This window comes from Portunus trituberculatus, chromosome 31 (genome assembly GCF_017591435.1).
Source record: "Portunus trituberculatus isolate SZX2019 chromosome 31, ASM1759143v1, whole genome shotgun sequence".
Lineage (NCBI taxonomy): Eukaryota > Metazoa > Arthropoda > Malacostraca > Decapoda > Portunidae > Portunus > Portunus trituberculatus.
The window spans coordinates 13,078,778-13,096,277 of NC_059285.1; the positions used below are offsets into that span (position 1 = coordinate 13,078,778).

The 17,500-nt window shown below is 38.0% G+C and overlaps 1 protein-coding gene across 1 annotated transcript in view; it reads right to left on the bottom strand.

Annotated features, from left to right (window-relative positions):
- Positions 1-17,500, bottom strand: part of LOC123511399 (pikachurin-like) — a 153,594-nt gene that overhangs the window by 20,003 nt on the left and 116,091 nt on the right. The window contains exons 6-8 of the mRNA XM_045267243.1: positions 15,965-16,166; positions 3,186-3,330; positions 647-863 (exon numbers count right to left, since the gene is read on the bottom strand). Coding sequence (XP_045123178.1) covers positions 647-863; positions 3,186-3,330; positions 15,965-16,166 — 564 coding nt within the window. The remainder of the gene's footprint in view (positions 1-646; positions 864-3,185; positions 3,331-15,964; positions 16,167-17,500) is intronic.

Here is a 17,500-nt window from a genome sequence, read left to right on the forward strand (position 1 = left end):
CTCTTTCTTTATCTCCTTACCTCTCCATCCCTATATGTTTTCTCTCCCTCCCTTCTAATAAGCTAATTTTCCTTCTCAAATACTTAAAATTCCCATCCCTCTATGTTTCTCTCCCTCTCTTGTAACAAACTAATTTTTTGTCTCAAATACTTAAATTCCCTATCATATTCACATTTCACAATACAATAGGTAGTCAAGCAATGTAGGTACTGCTGTCTGGAGCCACTGACTATCTGGTACTGTGCTCTCCATCTCTCTTACCCATCTCTTTGTCCCTTCTATGCATATAATAAACTCTTTCCCATCACATTCACATTTCACAATACATTAGGTAGTGAAGTAATGTGGGGTACTGCTGTCTGGAGCCACTGACTAACTGGTACTTTGCTCTCCATCCCTTTATCCCTTGTGACATGCACATTACAGACTTTCTCCACCACACACACATCTCACAACACAGTACACAGTCAAGCAACTTAAATATTGCTGTTTGGACCCACTCACTAAACCCTATCATGCTCTCTATCTCCTTATTCATCTCTCTATCCCTTCTAACATGCACATAACAGACCTTCCCACCACACACACATCTCACAATACACTACACAGTCAAGCAACACAAGTACAGCTGTCTCAATCCACTTACTGATGCCCCAGCCATCCAGTGCAGCATAGTCAGCAGACAGGTTGGGTTCCCTCAGGGGGTCACTGCGCCTGAACCTGTACACGTGATCGTTGACCTGCAGGCGCCTCACACAGCCACGCAGGCCGTCCGTCACACCCAGCCGTGGTGCCAGCGAGGTCAGGTTGTTGGAGCCACCCACGTAAAGCGGCTCTCGGAATGTGATGCGGGAGAACAGACCCTGCAGAGGAGAGGAGTGTGTTGTTAACCCCTTCAGTACCATGACACGTTTTCATATTCATTCCGTTTACTATTTGGTGATTTTATACAGCTTCAGAAACTTATGTGGGTATTGAAATAGTGAAAAATCTGGCCATTAACCTTCTGACCTAATGGCAATACAATCACACCCAAAACTCAAGGTAGAAATGTGTCCCAGTACTGAAAGAGTTAAGTGTTTGAAGGCTTTATAGGTGTTATGGAGGATAGACAAAGAGTATTAGTGGTTCATAAAGTGTTTTTTAAAGAAAGAGGAGTAAAAAGAGATAGAAAATGTGTTGGAGGAGGAAATGAGTGTATTGTGAAGTGTTTGAAGGTTGTACAGTTGTTGTGAAAGATAGATAAAGAGTATTTGTGGTTCATAAACTGTTTTTTAGAGGAACAGAAGCAGAAGGAGATAAAAAAATGTGCTTGATGCATTATGAAGAATAGTGAATAATAATAATGGTATAAAAAAAATAGTGATGATTTATAATGAGCTAAAAAGAAGTGAAACGAAAAATAGAAAACAGAATGGGAAAAGGAGAAGGAAATGGTAAAGTTTGGTAGTATTTGAAGCTAGAAGGAGATAAAGAAAATGTGCTTGAGAAGTTATGAAGAATAGAGAAAAATGATAACAGTAAAAAGAAAAAGAATGGTGGTGATCTATAATGAGCTAAAAAGAAGTGAAACGGAAAATAAAGAACAGAATAGGAAAAGGAGAAGGAAATGGTAAAGTTTGGTAGTATTTGAATCTAGGAAATAAAATAAATGTGCTTGAGGAGTTATGAAGAATAGTGAAGAATAACAATGGTAAAACAAAATAGTGATGATTTATAATGAGCTAAAAAGAAGTGAAACAGAAAAATTGGGAAAAAGGAGAAGGAAATGATAAGGTTTGGTGACATTTAAAGCTTGATGTGGAAGATAGATAGAGAAAATTAGCAGACTATTAAGCAGATTTCAATTTCACTTATTTTTATCAGAGAGAGAAAAATTAAGAGTAAAAAAAAAAAAAAAAAAAAAAAATTTGAAGTTACAAAAATAATAAATAATAACAATAATAAAAAAAAAAGAAGATAGTGATTTATAAGGGCCTAAAAAGAAGCGAAAAAGGAAAAATAAAGAACAAAAAAGGGAAAGATGGGAAGAAGGAAGGAAGTGGTGAAGGCGTTTGGTGGTCGAAACTTCACACAGAGGACGGAGAATTGAAAGAAAAATGAAGTGTTTGTGTTATGAAGCAGGCAAGGGTGTTATAAGATAGTGGAAGTTTATAGAGGAGTTATGAAGGATGGAAGGAGCTGAGAAGGAGATGATGATGAAGAGGAGGAGTAGGAGGAGGAGGAGGAGGAGGAGGAGGAGGAGGAGGAGGAGGAGGAGGAGGAGGAGGAGGAGGAGGAGGAGGAGGAGGAGGAGGAGGAGGAGGAGGAGGAGATAACAGAGAAATAATGAGTTAAAAAATAATAGAATAAAAAGATAATAATGAAAAAAGATATTAGTGTGTGTGTGTGTGTGTGTGTGTGTGTGTGTGTGTGTGTGTGTGTGTGTGTGTGTGTGTGTGTGTGTGTGCGCAAGAGCCAAGTGTTTATTTATGCATGAGACACTTTAAGTTACGCTGAAATATTAAACACGTATATACATGTTAAGCGTATTTGGTATTTTTAAGGTGTCTTGTATCTCCTGTGCACACACACACACACACACACACACACACACACACACACACACACACACACACACACACGTCCATTTCCTTTCCTCCTTTCCTTTACTAATCTTTTATCTTGTTTTTATTTTGCTTTTCTCTCAGTTTTTGTCTTTCTTTATTTACTTTTGCCTTTTCTTTTTCTTCTTTTTTGATTCTTCGTTCCATTTCCTTTTATATTTTTCTTCCCGGTCCTTTGTTTCTGCAGTTTATTTGTTTTATTTTTTCTTCTTTGTCCTTCTTTCCTTCTCCCTTTCTATTCTTTATTCTATTCCCTCTCTCTATTAATAATATTCTCTCTTCTTCTTCTTCTTCTTCTTTTTCATTTTCTCTTTTTTTTCTGTTATTTTCTTCTTTTTTTTTGTTTCCTCGTTTGATTATTTTCATTAAACACTCATTCTTACCAGCTAGCACTCTCTCTCTCTCTCTCTCTCTCTCTCTCTCTCTCTCTCTCTCTCTCTCAACAACCCTCAATTCACCACATACCCGTTCTTTCTCTTCAACACATCCCACACACACACACACACACAAACACACAGTCTCTCTCACAGCCAACACTCAGCTCACATCAAACTTTCTCTCTCTCTCTCTCCCCCTCACCTCAGAGCGTCCCTGCACATGGTGTCCATCGTTGAGCTGCAGCCACACGTCCCAGCGGTGGCGGTACACTGTCAGCCGGTTCCACTCCCCTAGCGTCACTGCCTCAGGGGATCGCACAGAGCCGGCCCCTGAACCACAGTCCCATCTGCGGGAAACATTTGAAACATTTGAAACATTTAATTATAGCATATGGAAGATTACAATTATATATTAGAGTTTATAAAGGTTTTTTTTTTTGCGGGTTGCCTTTAGAAACCAGAGCTTTTTAGGCAAATTCAATGTAAGAGGAAGAGCAAGGCATGGGTGAGGTGGTGGGTGGAGCTGGAGTTGGCATGTCTGGTGGTCTTGTAGCTGTTAGGGTCAGGAGAGGGTGGTATCTACTGGTTTTGTTGTGAAATGTGTAGCTTGACCTCTTCAGCAGCATGATGTATTTCCATATTCATTCTGGTTACTATCTGGTGATCTTATACAGCTTCAGAAATGCATGTGAGGGGATTAAAATAGTGAAGACTGTGGCCAATAATCTTCTGACCTCCATACACCCTTTCTAATGTCAATAAAATGGTCTAATGGTACACAAATCTCAAGGTAAAAAATGTGTCCCAGTACTGAAGAAGTTAAAAGGCAGCTCAGGAGAAAGTTAGAATGTATGTGTCTAAATGGAGGTGAGGAGTTATGTGCTTAGTGGTTAGTTATGACATTGTAGTTAGTGTTAGGAGAAAATGCTATATTCATGAGAGCTTTTGTTAAGGAACTTGTAATTTGAAAGGCAGTTCTGTGTGAATGAAAGGGAAGGCATGGGTGAGGTGGGGTTGGAGTGCCTAGTGGTCTTGTAGCTGTTGTTAGGGTCAGGAGAGGGTGGTTTTGTAGTGCAGTTTGTAGCTTAAAAGGCAGCTCTGTTTGGAGGAAGTTAGAAGGCTTGTGTCTAAGTGGAAGTGAGGTGATGTGGGGTTAGGTAGTAAGTTATGATAGCAGGAGGTTATGTAGTTGTGGATTAAGAGAGTGTGCTATCTAGTGGTTTTGTTGTGATATGTGTAGATTAAAAGGCAGCTGTTTAGAAGAAGTTAGAAGGTGTCTTGGTGAAGTTAGGTGCTTGGTGGCTAGTTATGACATTGTAGTTAGTGTTAGAAGAAAGTGCTATATTCATGAGTGCTTCTGTTAGGAAACTTGTAATTCAAAAGGCAGTTCTGTGTGGAGGAGGTAAAAAATGAGATGGAAGTGGAGGTAAGGTGAGATGGGGGTTGCTTGGTGGCTCATTATGATGGTCAAAAGTTATGATGTTGTAGTTAGTGTTAGAAGAAAGTGTTATATTTATGAGCGCTTTTGTTATGACACTTGCAACTCAATAAAGCAGTTCTGTGTGGAGAAAGTTAGAAGGCATGTGAGCTGGGTGTTTAGTCATGATAGTACAAGGTTACACAGATGTAGTAAGCATAGGGAGAAAGTAACATTTTCATGAGTTACAACTTTTGAAACTCCTAAGAGAACCCCCATATTTAGGAAGGAAGGAAGCAAGGTACAAGTGTGTTGGTGGTGGCATTAATTACTACTCCCACAGACACCAAAGACATGACCAAACAACTCAAAACTCACTACACAAAACAAAACAAAACCATGCAACAACAAATATAAAAAACAAATGAGCCAAAACAATAAAAAAAGACACCAAAAATAATATTGAAACAGGGAGAGTGAAGGGAATTAGAATAGATGGATGGAAGGAAGGGAGGAAGAGAGGGAAGGTTGCTAAGTGGGATGAGAAATACAGAGTGAGTGAGCTAAGATGAGATGGAGAAGAGCAATAAGGGTGACAAGAGTTATGGAGGTGAGAAAGAGTGAAGGAGAGAAAGGGAGAAGTGATGATAAGATTAATACATGAGGAGAGAGAGAGAGAGAGAGAGAGAGAGAGAGAGAGAGAGAGAGAGAGAGAGAGAGAGAGAGAGAGAGAGAGAGAGAGAGAGAGAGAGAGAGAGAGAGAGAGATTAAGGAAAGAAATAAAGATGCTACAAAGAATAGGTTATGATAAAAGAGGAGGAAAAGAGAGCAAAACAGAAAGGAGAGGAAAGGTAAGGAAAGGAAAGGAAAGGAAAGGAAGGGAAAATGTAAAGTAATAAATAAAAGAAAAGAACCTCAAAAGAAAATAGAAAAAAGAGAAAAAGACTTACATATTAATAAACAAGCCAGACAAAAGTTAAATAAAGCAGAAAATACAAGAAACAAATTAAAAAAAGCAAAATAACAAACAAGAAAGAAAGAAAAACGTACCATAAATTCATGAATTGTAAGAGAAAATAAAAGAAAAGAAACGAAGAGAGAGAGAGAGAGAGAGAGAGAGAGAGAGAGAGAGAGAGAGAGAGAGAGAGAGAGAGAGAGAGAGAGAGAGAGAGAGAGAGAGAGAGAGAGAGAGAGAGAGCACATGTTACGGGAAAGCTGCATAAAGTTTGTGAGGATAAAGCAAGACAGGGTAAAGTGAGACAGACAAGATATACAAGACTCAGCAGTTATGAAGGAGTGGAAACAAGGAAGCAATCTGAAGGAAGATGGAAGTTGTTGTGAGTTTGTTGAGACGAGGTGAGCAATGCAGGGAGATCATCAAAGAAAACAACAACAACAACAACAAGAAAAATAATATGTAAGGGTTCAAAGTGATGCAGAAATATTGAAGGGAAGATGTGAGAATATTAATGTACTTTGTGGTTTTAGTGTACAGAGGAAAAATTATATGAAAAAAGGATGTTTGAATGTTGAATGAAAAGATGTGAGAATGTTGATGTAGTCTGAGTGTAAAAAAGAAGAAAATGGACAGAAAAATGTTTGAATTGAGAAATAGTGAAGGGAAGATGTGTAGAAAGGAAAAATTATATGAAAAGGAGGTTTGAATTGAGAAATGTTGAATGAAAAGACAGAAAAATTTTTAAATTGAGAAATAGTGAAGGGAAAAGATGTGACAATATTAATGTAGTTTGTGGTTTTAGTGTAGAAAGGAAAAATTATATGAAAAAAAGGAGGTTTGAAATGAGAAATATTGAAGGATAAGATGTGAGGATAATTAATATAATTTGAAATGACAATATAAAAAAAAGAAAAAAACCAGAAAAAGATAAGAACTGAGAGAAACATTGAGGAAAGTTGTAAAAATAAGAGTATAGTTTGAGATTACAATACAAAAATAAATAAGAAAAAAAAATACAGGTAACTCTTGATTTATGCGTATTAAATTTACACTTTTATGTTAATATGAGACAAAAAACATTATAACTAATCAAATTTGCACGATTGGTTTGCTTATACACGATTTGAACCACATCCCACACCCCCCTATTATCTACAGTTTCTTATGAAAATTACAAGTTTGTCTTACGCAAATTTTGAAATACGCAATGCCTCTTGGAACGCATCTATCATGTAAATGGAGAGTTACCTGTACTAAAAAAAACAGATTTGAATATAGAAATGTTTGAGAGGGTAAAGGTATGAGAATATTGATGAAGACTAAGGCCACAACACAGAAAAGAAAACTTACCACAATAAAGAGTTTTGATTGAGAAATGTTGAGAGGAAAAGTTGTCAGAATATTGATGTAGGTTGAAGATAAAATATACAAAAGGAAAAAATTGACAAGAAAAGAGGTTTGAAATGAGAGGTGTTGTGAAGATGTGAGGATAATAATGTTTGGAGTTACAGTATAGCAAAAAAGAAAGAGTAGAAAAAGATGTTTGAGAAATATTTGAGACAGATGTGAAAATATACGTAGTTTGAAGTCACAGTATGAAATATAAAAATGATCAGAATTAGGAGTTTAAAATGAGAAATATTGAAGGAAAAGATGAGAGGATAATAATGCAGTTTGAGATGACATTACAAAAGAAGCAAAAAAAATATGAAAAAAAGTTGAAATTGAGAAATGTTAAGAAGACAAAGTATGAAATAGAAAAAAATGATCAGAATTAGGAGTTTGAAATGAAATATATTGAAGGAAAAAATGTGAGGATAGTAGTTTGAGATGACAATATAAAAAAGAAAAAGAATATGAAAATAAGGTTTAAATTGAGAAATATTAAGAAGACAAAGTATAAAATATAAAATGTGATCAGAATTAGGAGTCTGAAATGAGAAATATAGAAGGAAAAGATGTGAGGATAATAATGCAGTTTGAAATGACATTATAAAGAAAGAAAAAAATACAAAAAAAAAAAAAAAAAGGTTTAAATTGAGAAGTGTTAAGAAGATACAGTACGAAATATAAAAATGATCGGAATTAGGAGTTTGAAATGAGAAATATTGAAGGAAAAGATGTGAGAATAAAAATGTAGTTTGAGATGACAATATGAAATAGAAAAAAATACCAGAAAAAAAGTTTGAATTGAAAAACATTGAAAGAAGTTACAAAAAATAAGAATGTAGTTTGAGATTACAATAAAACAAAAAGATATGAAGCAAGGTCATGTCAGGCAGTGTATGAGAGGCTTAGTGACATGACAAGACTGCAATCTACCCATCTATCTATCCACCAAGGAACACAGTATGAGAGTGAAAGTGACAGCAGTTTACCTATCTATCTATCTACTTCTCTATCTACCCCATCTACTTCTCTAGCTTTCAATGACATCTGAATAAAGAGACAGGCTACAGAAGAGGACACCCCACCTTTCCTCCTCCTCCTCCTCCACCTCTCCCTGTCCAAACACTCAAGTCATGCTTATTCAACTCCTCCTCCTCCTCCTCCTCCTCCTCCATTACCATCTTCAAGTTTGGTGAGTGCTCCTGTTTACTTTATTGTGTGTGTGTGTGTGTGTGTGTGTGTGTGTGTGTGTGTGTGTTTTGAAAAGCTGGTATATAGTATTGTATCTAACTATTATTTTAGTAGTAGTAGTAGTAGTAGTAGTAGTAGTAGTAGTAGTAGTAGTAGTAGTAGTAGTAGTTGTAGTTGTTGTTCAGAATGTGTATGTTTGTGTTGATCTTAGGTGAAAATTGTGTTCCTTTATTGCTGTCTCTATCAAATTAGCTTTTTTTTCTCTTTATTATTTTGTGTTTATTTATTTATATATTTTCTTTATTTGTGATCTGAAATTAGTTCTATATATTTTTCTTTCTTTGTTTTTCTGTGTAATTTTTTTTTTTGGCAATTTTCTTTTTCTTTTTCTTTCTCTTGTTTTATTTTTGGTGTGATTTCAAAATACATTACATATCAATCAGTCAGTCAGGCTCTCTCTCTCTCTCTCTCTCTCTCTCTCTGTTAGTTAAACCAGCTTATATTCATTCATTTATCAACCAATCTCTTTCTTTTTCCTTACTAAAACAACTGAAATCTATTAATCTCTCTCTCTCTCTCTCTCTCTCTCTCCCAGAACCATCCAACACACACACACACACACACACACACACACACACACACACACACACACACAGGTGGGCACAACTTTCAAAACACGCTGCACACTGGCTAAGTTTGGGCTATTGTTGTACCATGCAGGACTGACTCACCAAAACTCACCATTACATGCACTCCCAACTTTGTTCCCCCCCTCCTCTCTCTCTCTCTCTCTCTCTCTCTGGTTTTCTATTTATGTCAGTCTGTTTATCTGTTTATCTGTCTGTCTGTCTGTCTTTCTGTCACTGTCTATCTATCTATCTATCTATCTTATCTATCTATCTATCTGTCTGTCTGTCTGTCTGTCTGTCTGTTTGTCTTAATGTTGTCAAAAATCACACCAGAAATAATATGAGAGAGAGAGAGAGAGAGAGAGAGAGAGAGAGAGAGAGAGAGAGAGAGAGAGAGAGAGAGAGAGAGAGAGAGAGAGAGAGAGAGAGAGAGAGGTGATGTAGGTAGGCAGGTAGTAGTGTGTGAGGGGAGGGACGAGGTGATGAGGTTCATTAAGATAAGCTCTACCAGGTGCAGGAAAACCAATTGATTCTGTTAATTGGTATCACTAAATACCAGCATTTCTGACTATACTCAACTTAGGCAAGGCAAGGCAAGGCAAGGCAAGGCACAGAGGGAGAGAAGGAGAGAAGGAGACAGGAGGGAGAGAGGAGGGAGAGAGGGAGAAAGGGAGGAAAGGTTAGGTTAGGTTAGACTGGAGGAAGAAATGAGCAGAATATGATGAAGAAAAGCATAATAGGGAGGGAGGGAGGTATGGACAGAGGGAAGGGGGTTAAAGGAAGGGAAGGAGGGATAAAGGGAGGGAAGGTTAGGTTAGGTTAGACTGGAGGAAGAAATGGGCAGAATATGATGAAGAAAAGCATAATATCAAAGGAAAATAAGAAAGGAAGGAGAAAATATGGCAAGGCAGAGAGAGAGAGAGAGAGAGAGAGAGAGAGAGAGAGAGAGAGAGAGAGAGAGAGAGAGAGAGAGAGAGAGAGAGAGAGAGAGAGAGAGAGAGAGAGAGAGAGAAGAAGGATGGTAGGAAAGCCAGACATATGGAAGATAGAGAAAAATAGGAAAAGAAGGAGAAAAGTGAAAGAAATAGAGAGAAAGAAAGAATGATTGGTAGTGGTGGTGATGGTGGTAATAGTGGTGATGGTGATGGTAGTAGTGATGGCGGTGGTGGTGATGGTGGTGGTGGTGGTGTAATCTCACTCCACCAATACACTTTACAAGGTCTCACATAACAAGGTCACTTTTCAAGGCACACCAACACAGGACACCACCACCACCACCACCATTACTGTCATTATCATCATTAGCTTTTATTTTAGTGTGTGTGTGTGTGTGTGTGTGTGTGTGTGTGTGTGTGTGTGTGTGTGTGTGTGTGGGTAGGGAATATTATGTCAGTTAGTCATTTATTTATTTGAAATGTTGAGAAAGAACAAGTAAAATAGAGATGAATCAATGGAATAAGGTGACTAAATGAGCTGAGAAGTGAGATAAGTAAAAAAAAAGTAAATGAAACAAATATAAGATAAAGATGAATGTAAAGATAAATAAAACTTTATAGAAGATAGAAAAAAAATTGAAAAAAAAATTATAAGATAAAAGAAGGTAAAAAAAGAAAAAAAACTGAAAAAAATAAATAATACGGAAATGATAAAAAAAATGATTAGAAAATTAGAGAAAAACAAAGAAAAAAATAGAAAAATAAATAGAAAATAATAAAAGATAACTAGAAAAAAAAATCTGATAAATTAATAAAAGAAACAGAAAAATAAATAATAAAAAAATAATAAAAACATGATCAGAAAATTTTTAAAAAGATAAAAAGAAAGAAGAACCAGAAAAATTATTATTAAAAACATGTGCCATTACTTCTTCCCTCACCTCCTCACCTCCCCTCCCCTCACCTCCCTCACCTCACCTCACCTCACCTCACCTGACCCACTTCTCTCAGGCTCAGGTAAATGAAGTGACAGACAGACAGACAGACACATCTTGCGAAACATTTTAATGGTGGGACAGACTGAGATGTGACACTGAAGAGAGAGAGAGAGAGAGAGAGAGAGAGAGAGAGAGAGAGAGAGAGAGAGAGAGAGAGAGAGAGAGAGAGAGAGAGAGAGAGAATAGTGTTGTCTTTGCTAGTTAAAATGAGAAAATAAATAAAAAGTAATGAAAATAGGAAAGTAGAAAGAAAAAGCATGCAAATCTGACCTTACCTGACCTTATCGAGCAAAATAATTGAAAGAACATGAAGGAAAAGAAGGCAGAGAGTGAGAAAAAATAAAGAGAGAGAAAGTTGAAGAAAAGAAAGAATGGAAGGTGAAGAGAGAGAGAGAGAGAGAGAGAGAGAGAGAGAGAGAGAGAGAGAGAGAGAGAGAGAGAGAGAGAGAGAGAGAGAGAGAGAGAGAGAGAGAGATGAAAGAAAAAAAAAAGAAAGAGTTGAAGAAAAGAAAGATATTTAAAGTTGAACGAAAATGACACTTGAGGAAAGGAGAAAGAGAGAAATATGAACAAAAGGATGGAAGCTGAAAAAAAAAAGAGAATGAAAATTGACCAAAAAAAAAAAAAGAATGAATGAAAACTTGTAAAACGAAGAAAGAGTGGGAGTTGAAGAAGAAAGAGTGAAAATTGAAGAAAAAGAAAGACAATGAAAGTTGCAATAAAAAGAAAAGAAAAAGAAAGTTAGTGAGTTTCTAGATACAGTAATGTAATAAAATAGCTGGTATTTAAAAGAAAGAATATAAGAAATGTTGATTTATAGAAGGGAAAACATAGAACTGAGATGAAGAAAGAGATATCAACAGGAAAACTAATAAAAGAAATAGTTAGTGGGTTTCTGAATAGAGTAATGTAATAAAATAGCTGATATTTAAAAGAAGGAATATAAGAAATGTTGATTTATAGAAGGGAAAACATAGAACTGAGATGAAGAAAGAGATATCAACAGGAAAACCAATAAAAAAAGATAGTTAGTGGGTTTCTGAATAATGTGAAAGAAAAGTTGATATTTAAAAAAGAGAATAAAAGAAATGTTGTTGATTAATAAAAAGGGAAAAAAAAAGAAGTGCTAAAGAAAGAGATATCAGCAGAAAATAAATAAAAAATAGTGAATTTCTGAATAATGTGAAAAAAAAGTTGATATTTAAAAAGAGAATAAAAGAAGTGTTGTTGATTTATAAAAAAGGGAAAAGGAAGAACTGTGCTAAAGAATGAAATACCAGCAGAAAAATGGATAAAAATATGAATAAACAAAATAAATAGATAAAGAGTGTAATAGATAGAGATTAATTTTAATGACGAAACACATAAATTCTTTCTTTCCTAATAATCAACAACAATTCTTTTTTTTATCCATCAAAGAATCACATTACAATAAATAAAATAAAATAAATAAATAAATAAATAAATAAATAAATAAAGAGTAATATAGATAGAAACATATTTATTTTAATGATGACAAGTCTTAATCATTTCACAACCAGAGTTTTTTTTTTCCCTAAATGGTCACCAATAATGTTTTTTTTTAGAAATGCATATCTTTTTTTGTGCTGCAGATTGGTGACCCTCTCTCTCTCTCTCTCTCTCTCTCTCTCTCTCTCTCTCTCGCATTTGTTGTTTTTCTGCTTTTATCTTTCTCCTTTTCATTTTTTCCAGTTTTTTTCTGATTCACACTTATTTTTTCCACTCCTCTCTCTCTCTCTCTCTCTCTCTCTCTCTCTCTCTCTCTCTCTCTCTCTCTCTCTCTCTCTCTCTCTCTCTCATACACACAAACCTTCACTAGTTTAAGACAATAAGCCTAATTTCAATTTAAACCTTTCTTTACCTCACCTATTTCCTTGCATTTCCACACCACCACCACCACCACCACCACCACCACTACCCCTCTCTTTCTCTCTCAGCTAAAAACACCATCAAAATAAGAAAAGCACTCATAAACACAGCAGAGTATATAGAAGAGTGTTAAAGAGGACTTGGGGATAACCTTGAAATGAGGAGGAGGAGGAGGAGGAGGAGGAGGAGGAGGAGGAGGAGTAAAAGGAGAAGGAGGAGGAGGTTAGAGCAGCCTACCTACTTTACTCTCTCTCTCTCTCTCTCTCTCTCTCTCTCTCTCTCTTCCTGTCTCCTTTACTGGTTTCTCTCTTAATACTGAGGGAGGGAGTAACTCGGGAGCACTGGGCTGTTAATTAGGGCCAGCAAGGGTAATGGGCTCCTTGTGGCCTGCTTCATTAGGTGTATGTGTGTGTGTGTGTGTGTGTGTGTGTGTGTGTGTGTGTGTGTTATAGTTACATGTAGAAGGGAAATTAATTAGTCAGGGTGTTATATAAGAAGATAAGGAGAGAGGGACAGAGGGAGAGGGAGAGGGAGAGGGAGGGAGGGAGAGAGAGAGAGAGAGAGAGAGAGAGAGAGAGAGAGAGAGAGAGAGAGAGAGAGAGAGAGAGAGAGAGAGAGAGAGAAACAGATAAAAATTAGTGAAGATAAATGCAAATCAGAGAAAAAATTAGAAAGAAAAATGAAAAGAAGGAAAAGGAAAAGAAGAAAAAACAACAACAATGGCAGTAAAAACTTCAATAAAAGTGTCTGATAAACTAACAAACTTTATTTTTTAGGAGGAGGGGAAAGAGGGGAGAGAGAGAGAGAGAGAGAGAGAGAGAGAGAGAGAGAGAGAGAGAGAGAGAGAGAGAGAGAGAGAGAGAGATTTGGTAGATATAATGATAAATCTCTCTCTCTCTCTATGTGTGAGTGTGTGTGTATATGCTTGGTAGATACAATAATTAATCTCTCTCTCTCTCTCTCTCTCTCTCTCTCCTCTAAGTGTGTGTGTGTGTGGGGGGGGTTAATAGAAAGAAAAGTAGGTAAAAAAAAAAGATAAGTTGAAAATATACAAGTAAGGAGGCCTGTTTTGATGGCTTCCTGCACCAACCCTCACCACCTCACACTCAAAATAAATAAAAGAAAAAATAGACCAAATGAATAAAGAAATAGATAAGCAAATTTCACACAAGTACTGCCCCATGTAGGCCCTCACAGCCCCTCCCAACTCACTCATCAGGGAACAGAAGAACAAGTTGCAGCTAAGACTACTTTGGTTGGGTTGGGTTAAGGTTGGTTTAGTTAGGTAAGGTTAGTTTTCACCACAGTACATTAGATTAACTCTCTTCAGTACTGGGACACATTTTCACCTTGAGATTTAAGTACAATTAGACCATTTTATTGACATTAGTAAGGGTCTATGGAGGTCAGAGGATTAATGGCCACAGTCTTCACTATTTCAACCCCCCACATGAGTTTCAGAAGCTGTACAAAATCACCAGATAGTAAGCAGAGTGAATATGGAAACACATCATGCAACTGAAGGGGTTAAGCAGAAGGAAGAAACAGTAGAAAAATGATGAAGAAAATCATAAACACCAAAGAAGAATAAAAAAAAAACAAGGAAAAAATGATAAGCGAGACATTTCTTTTACTCCTACATCACCCCAAGCCATTACAGCATCTTGAGAGGGAGTGACAGATGGAGGAGAGGCAGTGAGGCAGTGAGGCAATAAGACAGTGAGGCAATGAGGCAGGTTAGCAGCACCCTCACTCCCCACCACTCACACCACTTAGCAGAGGCAGGTGAGGGACAGAAGGTAAGTGCTCCTATTGACTCACATTACCTCTGCTTAATTAGTGAAGCCAAGCAGGGAGGTGTGAGTTGAGCTGCAGGTTAACGAAGCCTTCCTGCACACCTGCGCCTCAACTCGACTCAACTCACTGATACAAAAGCACGAAGAGAAGGAGGAGGAGGAGGAGGACGAGGAGGAGGAAAAAGACAGGATAGATTGAAAGAAAGATAAGAGAGAGAGAGAGAGAGAGAGAGAGAGAGAGAGAGAGAGAGAGAGAGAGAGAGAGAGAGAGAGAGAGAGAGAGAGAGGATAAAGGAACATGCAAGGGTGGAAAAAAAGAGAGCGAGAGGAAGAGGATAGATTACAATAAAAGGAAGGGATGAAGAGGAGTGTAAGAGGAGAAGGGAAGATAAGATAGAATATAAAAAATAATGAGGATGAAAAAAGAGAGCAGAGAGGGAAGCCACAGGGGAGGAGAAAAGAGATAAAAAAGAGTTATGAGAGATGAAATGATGCTGGAAGAGGAGGAAGAAGAAGAGGAAGAGAAGGGAAATTATTAAAGGATATATAGAGAGAAGTGAAGGAAGGAGAAAGAAAGAGGTGAAAGATGAGGAGAGGAGGAGAGAAAGAGAGAGAGAAAATAACCATAGGGAAGACGATAAGTGAGAGAATGAATGAGAAGTAAAGAGAGGAGATAAAGAAGAAAAATAAAAATAAACCTACATCCCATCATTATTTTATGCTCTCTAGACGGGAGGAAAGAGAAAATGGGTGACGAGCAAAGAGTCAGCAATGAGAGTGTTGGTGGTGTGAGTGTGAAGCTTTACAGTGTGTGGAGGAATGACGGGTGGAAAGACACAGGCATTGTTCATAGAAAGTGCCATGTGTGGGTCTGACGGCTGCCTCACCATCACTTTCTCACCATTCCTCACTGCCTCACCATCACTTACTCACCAATCCTCACTCTTTCACTCATTCTCTCATTCCTTCACCAACCCTCACTGTCTCACCATCCCTCACTCCCTCACCAGCACTTACTCATTCACTCTCTCACTCCTTCATTCTCTCATTGCCTCATCAACTCACACTGTCTCACCAACCCTCACTCCTTCACTAAAACCCACGCTGCTTCACCATCACTCACTCCCTCACTGCCTCACCAACCCACACTGCCTCACCATTACTTGCTCCATCACCTCACTGCTTCACCAACCAACACTGCCTCACCATCACTAACTCTCTCTCTCTCTCTCTCTCTCTCTCTCTCTCACACACACACACACAGGAAAGCAATGATGGAGATGTGAAGGGAAAGGAAGGAAATGGTGATAAATTTAGGACTATTGGTAGAAGAAAGATGCAAAGATTATGTAGAATTGTAGGGAGAGATTTAAGTAGATGGAACATTTGCGATAGAGAGAAAGAAAAGGGATATAAGTAAGAGAGAAAACTAAATACACACACACACACACACACACACACACACACACACACACACACACACACACACACAGATGAGGGGAAATAACTGATAAAACTCGACCTATGTACACACAAACACACACACACACACACACAAAAAAGAAAGAAAAATTAGACACACACACACACACACACACACATCTAGGAAAACACCACATAACTCACCTCAACTTGACATTAGCACAAGAAAAAACAAAAGAAAAAGAGAGAAAACGAAAAAAGAAGAAGAGAGAGATGACAAAAAAAAAAAAAGAGAAGAGAGAAAGAAAGAGAGAAAAATTAAAAAAAGACATGTAGTACCACCTGGCCAGCCTCACCTGAACTCCACATAGGCTCCCACCAGCACTGCCGCCATGAAGTCCCCGGAGAGGTCGTCATTCTCGCCAGACACAAGCAACACGCCCTCGCCTCCCTCCGGCTTGAACTCCAGGGTCAGCTGCACGTCTCGGTAAGCCTCCCGCAGCGGCGAAAACCCGACCCAGGATGACCCATGGAACCGAGCCGTCTCTATGTGCACGCCTGGAGAGAGAGAGAGAGAGAGAGAGAGAGGGAAAGTTTTAATTGACGACCGAGATAAGAATGCATTGAGACACACAACACTACAATCTCACACTGACTCAGACTCGTATTCTCAAACTCTTCTGTGCTTCGCCTCCACTCTTTCAAAAGGCTTTATTTAAAATGACACGCGTTTTTTCTAAGGAGTTTTTACGGTTCTAGAGGCAGAGTGACAAGATTTCTACATTATTAACAGGCGAAACACTCTTGAAAACCACGCTAATCATCTCCGTGGCCTTGAAAAACAGTCGTGGCGAGAGCAGAGCGTATCTTCTGAATAAAAACCTTACCCATATTTACAAACGCCTTCCTTCTCACCAAGGCCACAGGGACAACTAACCGGGTTTTCAAGACAGTTTCTCCTTTAAATCAACTAGAAATCTTGGCAATCTATCACCAGAACCATAAAAATACTCTAAAAAACACGAATATCTTCATCTGGAGCCTTTGGAAAGCAGTGATGGTGAGAGAGCAAAGCGTTTCAGAGGACAGTCAGCAGAAAGGAGTTGATAAAACGAAAAACTGTCTGGAATAGCGGTATGAGTGGAAGGAACACCCCATACATGTGAAGCGTCCTCCATACATGGCTGGGTAAGGCCCCTGAACAGAGCCAGCCGCTGCAGGAGAGAGAGAGAGAGAGAGAGAGTATGGTGGTGTTATAAAGATGAAGGGGAAGAGAGAATGCTGTGTTGTTAGATGGAAGAGGAGGAGGAGGAGGAGGAGGAGGGGATCTGAAGTGTAGTTAAGTGGAGGAGAATGGAGGAGGGAACGTTATATAAGGCTCCCGAGAGATTAGAAGAAAAATAATAGAGAAGGTGGTGGAGACAGGATGTAGGTGGATGCAGGCGTGTGTAGGACAGAGTGGAGGAGTGAAGGAGTGTAGGAAGGTGTAGGAGGATGTGCAGGCGTGTAGGAGGGTGTGGAGATGCAAAGATTAAAATTATATAGAATTATAGGGAGAGATTTAAGTAGACGGGACAATTAGAGATAGAGAAAAAAGGATATGAATAAGAGAAAGAGTAAACACACACACACACACACACACACACACACACACACACACACACACACGGATGGAGAGGCGTAGGAAGGTGTGAAATAGGAGCAAAATACCAGAAAATAAGAAGAATCAGGTAAAAATAAAGAAGATTAGGTAAAGTTGATTATGTAAAGAAAGAGAAATGCTAAACAAATTAATAAGTTTCCGCGTAGGATTTAAATGAAACAAAAGAATAGTGTGTGTGTGTGTGTGTGTGTGTGTGTGTGTGTGTGTGAAAGAGCGGCACTGGCTTAGG